The sequence below is a fragment of the Schistocerca serialis genome, chromosome 4 (genome assembly GCF_023864345.2).
Source record: "Schistocerca serialis cubense isolate TAMUIC-IGC-003099 chromosome 4, iqSchSeri2.2, whole genome shotgun sequence".
Classification (NCBI taxonomy): Eukaryota; Metazoa; Arthropoda; class Insecta; order Orthoptera; family Acrididae; genus Schistocerca; species Schistocerca serialis.
The window spans coordinates 92,996,305-93,010,146 of NC_064641.1; the positions used below are offsets into that span (position 1 = coordinate 92,996,305).

The 13,842-nt window shown below is 40.4% G+C and overlaps 1 protein-coding gene across 1 annotated transcript in view; it reads right to left on the reverse strand.

Annotated features, from left to right (window-relative positions):
* LOC126473917 (RRP12-like protein) overlaps nt 1–13,842 on the reverse strand; it is a 144,655-nt gene that overhangs the window by 101,574 nt on the left and 29,239 nt on the right. Inside the window, exons 4-5 of the mRNA XM_050101272.1 lie at nt 9,797–9,979; nt 4,702–4,818 (exon numbers count right to left, since the gene is read on the reverse strand). Of these exons, the coding sequence (XP_049957229.1) occupies nt 4,702–4,818; nt 9,797–9,979 (300 nt within the window). The remainder of the gene's footprint in view (nt 1–4,701; nt 4,819–9,796; nt 9,980–13,842) is intronic.

Genomic DNA, 13,842 nt, shown 5'->3' on the forward strand with positions numbered 1-13,842 from the left:
TTATATCAGGTGAATAAGTTGGGTATAGAATGACTTCCCAACCAAATTCCTGTATAGTGCTTGCCAGTCTAGCAGATTGCAGGTGGATGTTATCGTGGAGTAGCACCACTTCATGCAGTCTTCTTGGATGTTGTTCTTGGATTGTGTCTGCAAGACATCTCATCTCAGTTGCTGGTAATAAATGTCAGTGGTGATTATTACACCTCGGGGAAACAATACATGGTACACAGCACTATCAATATTCCACCAGACACACAACATATATTTTGTGGATGCACGCAGGTCTTTGTACAGGGAGTTACTGCTTTGTTTAGGCTAAATCATTCCTTTCTTTTCCTTATGTTAGCATAAAGACACCATTTCTTGCCACTAGTAATGGTACAAGTTCGGAATGGTCGGTGTTGTTCAAGAGCCAAATGATGACAAACAAGCAGAGATGCACATGTAACCACCCATCGATTTATGTGGTTTTGGCTTAGAACATACACTCAATTTTTGAACCTTCCCCATTGCTTGCAAATGTTGCACGATAGTGGAATGATCATAAATCATCACATCTGCCATTTCTTGAGTGCACTGACATTGATCATTCTGTACTAATGTGTTTAAACAATCTTCATCAAACCGGGAAGGTCTTCGTGAACACGGAGAGTCACTAATGTCAAAACAATCCTGTTTAGAATGAGAAAAACATTTTCTTACAGTGCTCTGTCCAACAGGCTTATCCCCATACATGGCACCAATGTTTCTGGCTGCCTGCACTGTTGCCATCCTCAACTAAGCTCAAAACAAAGAATATGTCAGAAATATTCAGATTCCTTCACTTTGCACTCCATTTTCTAGTTTACACAGCTCCACTCAGTATCTTCAAATGACAAAATGACAACATGTAAACTCAAATAGCAACAGTGAACTACAAATAAAAAATGACTCTCGATGCATAAACCTGTAACAACCAGAATACCAGCCTGAAAAATAAAAATGTTATGTACTTATGCACCAACCTAATAAAAACTGAAAATAGAATCTGTCTTTGTCCTTAGTCTTCAGGAGTTGCTTCAGTACAGTTTTGCTGGCATGAGGATTTTACCTGATGCCATCATAACCATATTACTAGCACAGCTTCCTTTCCTCACACATAAATGTTTCCTTAAAAAATGGAACTCCTTGCCTAATGTCCCACAGGCACAGTAATTTAAAATATTTTGCATAACTTTAATGCAATGAAGGAAGACAATTTACCTAGAGATATAAGAATTTCTATTCCGTGATCACTTACGTCAGTGTCTGACATTTCTCAGGTTGATACAGAGACTAAACGGACAAACCACCTTTGTGACAATCCTCAACTGATCCTATTGCTAGAAACTTGTGCCAGATTCTAGAGACATCACTTTGCCTCACAGCGACATTTGCTGCAATGTCCACCTGTATCATTCCCTGCTATGTTTGAGCCTCTGATCATATTTTATTGTTGTCCGAACCATTGTGAAGCAACGCAACTCTTGTAATGACAACTAGCACGAGTACTGTAAGGTTGTCACAAGTTGTATAGATTGCCCCCTCCCCAGTGGAAATGTGGACTGATTCTGCTGCTCTTACATTACAAACAAACCGGTGTGTTGACATTAAAACACATTTCTGGATCACAATATTCAGTATTAAATTTTTGGCAATATGTTACATTTTGACTACTGTACAAGACAGCTAGTGAGGTTTAGGAAACAGGAAGTGTTACATAAAAGTTGCCCAAAACTCCAGATCAAGGGAGACTTACCTGATTCTGATGGAATGAGAAGGAAAGACTGTTTGTTGGGGACTCCCCCCCCCCCCCCCCCCCCCCCCAATTTCCTACATCTTGCCAGTCCTTTTCCTTCACCCTTCTTCCTTTCACTTCAAGTTCTGCCAGAAGAAGGAGCCACTGGCTCCGAAAGCTTGCACATTTCCACAATTTTTATAAGCATCATCTCCTGCAGCTGCTTGGTGAGATTTTTTATCAACCCAACTTACATTCCAAGTATTAAATATATTTAATCTGCCACACACCACCAATAAAATGATCAGATATAATTTTAATACCTATTGGAATAATCCTACCAAGTTAATACAATTTTAATCTTATGATCAAGTAACAGCAACAGTAGCGCTTTTAGTTTCAAACATCATGACCAGTTTCAGCTACCAAGGCCATTTTTCAGTGGTTACCTGCCTAGCATCATGAAAATACACACAGAGTCTGTCTGTGTACTCCCACAATATTGGTCTGGACTTGTAAGCACTGGAAAATGGCCTTGGCAGCTCAAACTTGCCATGATGATCAAAAAGAGAAGTGCAACTGATGCTGTTATTTGATTCCAAGTAATTATTATAGTTGCAGATACTACACCATCATGTTCCACATGTTGGGCAAAAAATTAAAGATATTTCTTGAAGTGTGTACACTATATCAGAGAGAAGTTTACACCATAATGTCGTCTTCTTCTTCTCAAATTGGAATATGGCACAATAAATTTAAGATAGTTAATCCTCAAGCAGGTGCACTGATTTTCATAACCTAGTGGGCTCATAGTGTACTTTACACACATCTAAAGATATTTGTCTTTATGTTACCAAGGTAAACATACACATTCAAAATCACAGTTTAATCTTAGTTTCTTTAAATAACAATAAAATAAAATTATATTATATAAGCTAAATTGCTGTTTCATTAAATGATAATAAAATAAACTTTCATTTTACCACTCCGCTGTCACGTTCAAGTGTTACCGCACAGTAAAGACCCACTCAGAGTATTAAAAATTGCAGTTGCATCAGATTCTTATTCAATTACTAATTATGTCATAGACAATTGCCTCATTAGAGGGTTGTGCTGCTATCTCGGAATCTGGGTCATTTTCTTGCACAGATCGTATATTTCTTCTCAGCTGGCTCCGAATTTATTTTGTATTACTGCTTGCTCACTTTGGCGTATAGCAACACTGCTTATCACTGTGTTAGCCGAAGGAATAGTGAAGGAATAAAAGCAGGCTTAAAACTGTAAAACAACTATGTGAATAGCTCACAGTTGGTTCACCTCTTACTTCAGCAACAGACAGCAAAAGGTCATTATTCACAATGTTGAGAATGGCTATGATGTGGGGTCTGACTGGGGTACAGTCAAGTGGGGGGTGCCCCAGGTGTCAGTGTTGGGGCAACTCCTGTTCCTTATTAAGATAAATGATATTCCGCTTGTATTATGGATAACTATGAAGTATTTCTGTTTGCTGATGACACTAGCGTGGTAGTAGGGCATGTCGTGTGCAACATTGGCTTGGCTTCAAATAGTGCACTTCATGACCTAAGTTCATGGCTTGTAGAAAATAAACTAATGCTAAATCACAGTAAGACTCAGTTTTTACAGTTTCTAACACACAATTCAACAAAACATGACATTTTAATTTCACAGAATGGGCATATGATTAGTGAAATTGAACAGTTCAAATTTCTAGGTGTTGAGATAGATAGTAACCTGTCATGGAAGGCCCACATTCAGGATCTTGTTCAAAGACTTAATGCTGTCATTTTTACTATTCGAATGATATCTGAAGTGAGTGATCGTTGGACACAAAAATTAGTCTCTTTTGCTTATTTTCATTCACTTATGTCGTATGGTATTATATTTTGGGGTAACTGATCCCATTCTAAAAAGATATTTTTGGCTCAGAAACAGGCAGCTCAGGAAGTAAATGGTGTAAGTTCACGAACCTCTTGTCAACCCCTGTTTGTGAGTCTAGGTATTTTGAGATTGGTCACTCAATATATATATTCTTTACTGTCATTTCTTGTTATCAATATTAGCTTATTCCCAAGAATATGGAGTTTGCACTCAGTTAATACTCAGCAGAAATCAAACCTGCATTTGGATCGGACGTCCTTAACTCTTGTGCAGAAAGGTGTGCAGTATACTGCTGCATCCATTTTCAATAAGCTACCACTTGAATTCACAACTCTTAGCAGTAATCCATGCACTTTCAAATCGAAACTGAAGAGTTTCCTCGTGGGTCACTCCTTCTATTCTGTCAAGAAGTTCCCTGAAAAATTAAGCTGATTCTTGTTGCAATGTTGATTGTGTTTACTTAAACTTATGGATTGACTGTTTTCCGGTTCATAAACATTTTATTTTTATCTGTTATTACTCTTATGTTGTAGTTTCATGTACCGACATGTTCCATGACCTTGGAGATTTAGTCCTACAGAACTTGACGTGTAAATAAATAAAATAAATGGTACAAAACAATGTTATTTATAGTTGGCACACATTAAACATAGGCACACCCGCTCGAGGGATTAAAAAAAAAAAGCTTATCTGTGATAAATTACATTTCACAAATTAATACTGAAAATATGAGTTCTCTTCCAGAACAAGGAATCTATAGCTGTGCAAGTTACTTATTTTTAAGGGAATCAATGTATTACCAGCTGACCTGATGAAACATATTTCTGTTGGTCATTCACAAAGAACTAAATTTTCACACTGATACAAGAAATTTCTAAAAATGGAGAAAAAAGGAAATGTTGCTACCACAAATTATATAAAAATTAAAATACTTAAAATATATTAAAAAGCTTTAGAGTGTAGCCATTAATTGCACTTTCAACTTCATTTCAGCTCATTTTTCAGTTTCTACATACAAAGTATTAATAACATATATATATTTATACCTTTGGTTTTGAATGAGTTGTGAAAGTGAGGATAGAATCAAGAACTTGCAATGTTGAAGAATATGTCCACACTGCAGCATCTTGGGCTCTGAGTAGCACTGATAGACACCCTATAAGCTGTAAATAAATACATTTACAGCATTACTCAATAACATATAAACACAATATTAGACATCAAGTAATGCTACAAGAAACACTGTGAACTCTGTGGTCATATTTTACTGAAAGACAAAAAGGTATCATCATTTAGACCAAAAAAAGGAGTTTATTGAGAATTTGAGATTATCGTTTCCCACAGAATGGCCTAAAACCATAAGAATAGCGTGCAATAACTTTAAAAAGAGGGTGACGGAGGGAGGGAGGGGTGGAGGGAGGGACACACTTATATTGTAACTTGAGATACTTTCATTAAAGGATGGAAAAAAATGGAAAGGACGGAGGAGACTGTAACAATTAGGGTGTGTAAGGATATTTTAATTATCTCTGGTGTTATGTAAGGATATTTCTGCAAAATCAGGTTGGCTAATCTCTTAGAAATATTTTTCTCTTCTGACAGCATCAGTTCTGTTAGCCTTGTTGAAAACGAGCTCAAATTCTGAGATCTGTCGCATCCACTTGTTACACAGCACTAACAAATCTCCTCCTAATAGAAATTCTATCCATCCACATCCTGAAAGGGATTGGAGGAGGGCAAAGTAATTCATTCGATGATGTCCCCTGTGTGTTCTCAAATTTTGCAGCATGATGTGGAATATAACTTGACAGATATCTGAATCCTCCTGCTGAGGGGGAGGGGGGGGGGGGGGGACGACAGAAATTGTAGCATCAGGTCAAGGGATGACTAGCATAAACATTTTCAAATGGATGTAGGTTGAAGCATTTATTTGGAGATAAAGAGGCTTGCACAGGATAGCGTAGCAATGACAGCTGTGTCAAACCCATCTTCAGACTTTAGGACCACAACAGCAGCACAAAATATTGGAAAGTTTAAAGATGTAAATAAAATTACAGGGTTCAAATAAAAGTGAAAGTTAACACACAAGTCAGCAAATCAATGTCACTCACTAAATATTTACTGCATATTTACACAAATCCTATTCTGTGAACCACACTGTGGTGACCCACCATGTTACCACTTATATCATACTGGCACCACTGCCATGTCTACCGTAACGTCTCATGAGGCACCATCGTGAGCCACTGACATTCAACTCACCTGTGCAATCACCAGGTGAATCGGGGTTGGCCACCAGGCAGCTGCATGATCAAACATCAGAAGAAAGCGACTGCATCAGGGCCTGCATGTGCCACTGATGATCAGCACCATCTTGACTCACCAATCAACAAACTAACTCCATATTTACACCAGAGTGGAGAGCATTCACTCTCGTTTTGTTATTGTACTTTCTAGTAGTAACTTGAACTCTGCTCTCGGGAGAATTGTTATTTGTCTCTTGGACTCATCCTAGATTGTACTCTGGACTTCTATGGAAAATTGGAACTGTGTTCAAATTAAAACAATTTAACTTAGTGTGTGTTTTTATTTGTATGTGGAATTACTATACAAGTGACGACCAGGGCTGTTGGACTTTCATGTGTGTTTCTCGTTGATTTGACAATGACGACTGGTGCGTCCTAGGATGTGGTGCTGCAGCAACAGCTGGAAAGCCAGTGGCATTCGGAACTGCAACAGTATGAACACACAGCCATGTTGGACAGGGTGTTCACCAGAGTGATGGGAAAGCAATTGACAGCCCATTGCCTCCCTTCCTCACTTATGATGAGTCCACAGAGGACAGGAAGGCATATGACATGTGATACATCAACACTTTGCTGCATTCAATGTAATGGACACCGATAGCATTAAGGCTCTTTTTTCTGTTGTTGATTATGCCCACATGCATCACCTGTTGGGTAACTTGGCCTTGTTTCAGAAACCCACTTCCCTCTCATTTGACAAAACATGGCACTTGGTGATATATTATCACTGACACATTTGTGTTTTTTCCTTGACGGTGGAGTTTTATTAGTGCAGGAAGCACCCTCATTAAACAAATCATGCTTAGGCTGTGGGGTTGCAAGGTCTCAGTCAAAAGTGTCACTTTGTTACTTCTCAGGACAAGGAGTCTTATGCCGATACTATGGTCAAGGATATTGTTAGGTCACCTCAGTCTGCTAATGAGCACTATAATCTGAAGACCCCATCTTGGTAGAGGTCTTTTCTATTCATCAATTGTTTGAAGTTTTTCATGCAGCAGGCCACCAGTTGGAGCACAGGGCAGATGTGGATGCTGTGAACTTGGATGATGGCAAGCACTCTGGGCCCGGCACATCCTTGGAGGCGGAAATCACAGGAGTGCAGCATGCCCATAAGCCTTGTCCATGGCAAGGTGTTGCCAGCAAGCCCTTTCCTTCGTGCCCCACTCATTTGTTCAACATGATTGGCCTGACTGCCCCACGAACTGGTCTTTCTGTCTTCACAGTCAGATAAAAGGACAAACTGTGGTGGTATGTCGCGCACCAACCGCTTGAGCCACACCTTCGGACCCCCAAGCAATGGACATCAATGAAGTCCGCCCTGAGGGTAATCACACTGCAATGGTTTCTAACATGTTGTTCATCAATGTGTCAGGTTGGTTTCTTTTGCGGAAGAGACCAGACAGCGAGGTCATCAGTCTCATCAGATTAAGCAAGGATGGGGAAGGGAGTCGGCTGTGCCCTTTCAAAGGAACCATCCCGGCATTTGCCTGGAGCGATTTAGGGAAATCATGGAAAATCTAAATCTGGATGGCCGGACGCAGGACTGAACCGTTGTCCTCTCGAATGCGAGTCCAGTGTACTAGTCACCAATGTGTGTATCAACAAGAAACCACTTTCGTTGGAAATAGATACGGGCACAGCATGTATATACATCTCAGTGCACCGCCATTGTCTTCTGCTATACATCGTCTTGTATACTGCAACACACAATGGATCCCCATTCTTGGACGATTTAAGGCAAACGGTATATAAGATGGTGGTCCACCTGTTAACCTTTCTTGAGGTGGACCGTACTTTTAGAAAAACTTGTATGGCTTGGATGCTATCACAGCATTTGGGTTCATGGTTGCTGATACAGTTAACCTGGCTTCCAACCAAGTGCCATACCAGGAATTTAATGAAATCTCTAAGTGTTTTTTGAACATTTTTTTCCGCCTGGGCTTGGCAAGGCTAAGGATTTTACTGCCCATATTACCCTTAAAACCTTGGTGCAGCCTCATTCTTTTCAGACCATGCCCTGCTCCCTCAATGATGCCCATTGGCAACACCCTCAAGCTCTGTGAATGAAGCCAGCACTGCCTGTCTGGAGCTGTGAGTGAAGGCTCACCAACTCAGCTAGCATCTGTACACAGCAATCACAGTACCTACCCACACTAAAGATCGAGGAACTATACATTACACAGTAGTTGTAATGTGTAACTGAATAGGAAATACACACACTCGCAAGGAATTTAAGAATAAAACAACAGAATGTGCAGATAAAACTAAATAAGCCGCTTCTTGTAAGAAACTCATAAAGTAATTGACAAATGAATGCTAACTCTCCTGTGATGCTGCTGGAATGGAGGCTGGCACCTGGCACCTAACACACACACACACACACACACACACACACACACACACACACACACACACACACACACAGAGAGAGAGAGAGAGAGAGAGAGAGAGAGAGAGAGAGAGAGAGGAGGGGTGATGGGGTTGGAGGAAAATATCTGAAAAGCCTGTCAAACTGGTTCAATATCTGGGAATAAGATTACAAAGTGATTTGAAACTGGACGACCATATGTAAACAGGAGTACAGAGACTTGTTGCGAGAGCTCTGGGAAACTGTTGTGCATATTTAAAGGTATCTGCATACACAAAATTAGTGAGACTAATTTTAAATAACTGCCCCAGTGTTTGGGAAACTTTATAAAGTAAACATTACATCTGATAGTGAACTAATTCAGAAACACTTTATCAAATATTTAGACAGCAAGGTTAATACTGCAACTTTTCTCGTCCCAACACACCTTAGGCCTACATGTGATTCAAAATGGAAAATTTACTGCACATTTCCCACTGTAATATTTCAATAATATACTGTATATATGATGGAGACATACTGAGGTTGATCTGCATAAGACATGTTGTATACATGCATTCTGTGAAAATATTTAACCCACCTTATTGTATCTGGTATCTGGCTTCAGTGGCCTGAGACAGCGGTCAAATTTGTGTAAGTTGTGCCTGCATGAGTGTGTGTGTGTGTGTGTGTGTGTGTGTGTGTGTGTGTTTCTACTTTAGATGGAGGACTTTTGGCTCAAAGCTTAAGTTTGCCGAAACCAGTCATCTAAAATAAAATTGTAAGCAGCGATCTTGTCTGTTGAAGTTTTTAGTTCTATATTTCATAACATTAAAGCTCTGTTCCTTAGTCACACTTTCCGTATGTACTCCTTATGCCTTGTTATGGATTATTATCGCAACCAATATTTCCAGCATTAAGTACAAAAAATACCAGTGAATTCTTACTTTTGTCTCTCAGTGATTTCATTACTTTATCAATCCTAACACACACATTAACACTGTCCACATTTTTAAGACTGGCAATCATCCTACAAAGTAGGGTTGGATTTCGTTAACCTTTGGTGCAGAAACTATTCTGGTATGAGCTAGTAACATACCGGATCTACTACTACTACTTAGCTTTGTTGTCTTCCTTACATAATGTTGCCTTCAAGGTCTGTTTATGGCACCACAAAGAGATGACAGTCATCACTATAAACTTCCCACTTCTGTCTGTACATGAATCTTACTATCTGGAATACATGCTGACATGCAAGGGAACAATGCACCATATCAGCGATACTACTTACGCCAGCTAATATATAACTTACACATCAGATAAAACTGTTCCTGGTTCTAACCAGAATATTCTCTCATTTTGGAAGATGGTATATATATTCACTAATCATAAAAATTTGTAGATGCTGCATTTAGAACAGGAAACAAGTAGTGGAACTGATTGTCACTGACAGTTCCACAAAGGTATGCATAATAGCTTTGCACTTACTGTTCTAAGGATCACGTTGTTCTCAGTTTCGGAATATTTTCCAAGTAAATCAACTAACAATTTTGATGTTTCAGAGAATTTCAATTTCAGAAGACTCTCAGGGACTCCTTTTATACACATGCCAATTAATGAAAGGACAGCTGCCACTGAAATCTCTGTATCACTCTTCTCCAATGTTGACATCTGTAAGAAAGAGGAAAAATCCATTTGTGAACAAGCATCTCAAATTCGTCATTCAATTTTCATTATTACATGAAGTCAATAAAAAATACCTGATCTGAAAAGACTAAAATATATACTATTATTTTCATGAAAGGTATCTATATTGCACGCTGGACTGTTGCCCTTTGAATATACATGATAATTGCTTTCAAAATTCAAGTGCATACTCAGACTGAACAGGAATATCACATCAGCAATCAAAATATAACCACAGTATGGCTGTTCTGTTCCTCATGCTATCCAATAGTTGTATTGCAAGCATATATAAAATGTGAAAATATTTTACTATAAGTTATCATTTGCAATTCATATACACTGACGAAGAATGTCTTTTCTGCAGTAAATGGTTCTGAACACCTTATGTGGCACATTAGCAATGTGGAGAGAGTATGAGGTATAATAATGCAAATTAATGTTAAGTCCATGGATTTCCAGCTGGATGAGCTTATCCAAAAGGCCTGACCCATTCAGTCTCATCACTTTCTATGAGAAGACAAGGAAAATGACACTCAAATTGTCAGACTTCTTGTACAAGTTAAATCCAGTTCAAAACCCGAAAAACAGCATACTTCTCCAATCCACTGGTGCATACGAAGAAGTCACTTAAAAGGTAAATCCATGGTATTTTACTTCCATCCGGTTTCTCAGCACTCATATCATATTCTGTGACTGAAAACTCACATTGTAAACAATCTGAAACTGTTTCCTCACACAGTTCATACAAAAAAAGTTGTAGCACTAATCTTTTGTTTTCTTGCAATAGATGGCAAATATATTTCCATTCTGTGTCACTTTCGGTTCCCCAAAGTTTACCATGAATCTGGGAAATCTTGTGACTTCTACTTTTTTTAAAAAATTGTTGAGAGAGTACTAATGGAACTAGTTGCTATCCCATTGTTCAAAGCATCTTTTGACTATTCAGTTGTTTATGAACTGTGGTGTCTCAATATTTTGTTTCACACAATAGGCACATTTACTCATAATAGAGTGTGGTCTAGCCCCAAAATAGACAAAAAAATTGTCAGTCTTATTATGCAAATTAACACTGAAAGTAGCAGGGCAATGATTAAGACACTGTTTTCACATTCAAGAACAGAAAATTTCATAACATACAGCACAGCTATTTTTATCTGAGATTTCCCCAAATTACTGCAAGGTAAAGGCCAGAATCATTCCTTCAGCAGCATCAAAGCTAACTCCTTCACCACTCCTTCCAGTTAAGTTAGTTCTCTGCTTCTAATAAATGACGTCAGTAAGAAATTAAACTCCAAGCTACACTCCTGGAAATTGAAATAAGAACACCATGAATTCATTGTCCCAAGAAGGGGAAACTTTATTGACACATTCCTGGGGTCAGATATATTACATGATCACACTGACATAACCACAGGCACATAGACACAGGCAACAGAGCATGCACAATGTCGGCACTAGTACAGTGTATATCCACCTTTCGCAGCAATGCAGGCTGCTATTCTCCCATGGAGACGATCGTAGAGATGCTGGATGTAGTCCTGTGGAACGGCTTGCCATGCCATTTCCACCTGGCGCCTCAGTTGGACCAGCGTTCGTGCTGGACGTGCAGACCACGTGAGACGACGCTTCATCCAGTCCCAAACATGCTCAATGAGGGACAGATCCGGAGATCTTGCTGGCCAGGGTAGTTGACTTACACCTTCTAGAGCACGTTGGGTGGCACGGGATACATGCGGACGTGCATTGTCCTGTTGGAACAGCAAGTTCCCTTGCCGGTCTAGGAATGGTAGAACGATGGGTTCGATGACGGTTTGGATGTACTGTGCACTATTCAGTGTCCCCTCGACGATCACCAGTGGTGTACGGCCAGTGTAGGAGATCGCTCCCCACACCATGATGCCTGGTGTTGGCCCTGTGTGCCTCGGTCGTATGCAGTCCTGATTGTGGCGCTCATCTGCACGGCGCCAAACACGCATACGACCATCATTGGCACCAAGGCAGAAGCGACTCTCATCGCTGAAGACGACACATCTCCATTCGTCCCTCCATTCACACCTGTCGCGACACCACTGGAGGCGGGCTGCACGATGTTGGGGCGTGAGCGGAAGACGGCCTATTGCTGTGCGGGACCGTAGACCAGCTTCATGGAGACGGTTGCGAATGGTCCTCGCCGATACCCCAGGAGCAACAGTGTCCCTAATTTGCTGGGAAGTGGCGGTGCGGTCCCTTACGACACTGCGTAGGATCCTACAGTCTTGGCGTGCATCCGTGCGTCGCTGCGGTCCGGTCCCAGGTCGACGGGCACGTGCACCTTCCGCCGACCACTGGCGACAACATCGATGTACTGTGGAGACCTCACGCCCCACGTGTTGAGCAATTCGGCGGTACGTCCACCCGGCCTCCCGCATGCCCACTATACGCCCTCGCTCAAAGTCCGTCAACTGCACGTACGGTCCACGTCCACGCTGTCGCGGCATGCTACCAGTGTTAAAGACTGCGATGGAGCTCCGTATGCCACGGCAAACTGGCTGACACTGACGGCGGCGGTGCACTAATGCTGCGCAGCTAGCGCCATTCGACGGCCAACACCGTGGTTCCTGGTGTGTCCGCTGTGCTGTGCGTGTGATCATTGCTTGTACAGCCCTCTCGCAGTGTCCGGAGCAAGTATGGTGGGTCTGACACACCGGTGTCAATGTGTTCTTTTTTCCATTTCCAGGAGTGTATTTAATATGTTCCATTTTAAGGATGCGAGGTAACAGCTCTTGTATTTTAACGGTAATAACTTGAGGCATCCAACAAATTTCTGTCCTACACAGCTCAACAATGTGTTCTGAGAGATAATGTTTTCACTGTCAGGTTGTAGAAAACATATTCCAATGTGTTTTTATCCTACTTCATTTTATGAATGCTGCAAATATATCAGTAAATTTTTTAGTGTTTTAACCTCATGAGGTAAGTTTTACAACCTGATGATGAGTGCATTGTCTCTTGAAATACATTATTGAGCTGTGTGTACGACAAAAATATGGTTCAATGCTACCAATTATTACTGTTATACTTGAAGCTTTCTTAACTATCTTCTATACAAATAAGATTGCTTATTTTATCATCCTTCTGTAATTGAAAATCATATTAAACACACTTTGTCATTCGTTGATTGTAATCAAACAAATATAAGCTCTGTAGTGACTCTAGAATTTCGGTGTAAATTCTAGAGACACTCAGCCTTCCGCCGCCTCGAACACCCGATATTTTAAAACTAAGTAAGTGGAAACACCTCTACTGCACCGCCAGTTTCTGTGTGCAGGTTGGAAGTTTGTAAAGAGAAGATGATAAGTGGGGCAGTCGAATGATGCTGACTGGTGTTTGCTGCAAGAGCCACAGACGCTGTGTGAGAGGACACAGAGTAATTAAAAAAAAAAAATGTGACTATAGATTTTTAACTTACTTCGTGTCTTAGCTCTATACAAAGCAAGACGAATGGGACATCTATAAATTATTTCCCTGTTAAAACCAGGCAATTGTGATTATTTAATTGTGTCCAATGGGTATCGGTGCAGTTGACTTGCAAGAGTTTGTATGCTTATATAAAACTTGTAGAAAGGAAAATACACCTGAGCTGAACTGAAAGTATGAGAGTACCGAGTTATTTCAAGTGAGAGAGAGAGAGAGAGAGAGAGAGAGAGAGAGAGAGAGAGAGAGTAATTTTTTGGTTCCTCTAACCAGCATTATTTCTTCAGAGAGGAAGTTATAGAGATCAACGCAGCCACATATCCAGAGAAGAGGATTGGCTAACGTTTCAAGTAAGTCAACTGTAGTAAGAGAAATGTGAAGTTCGCAATCCAGTT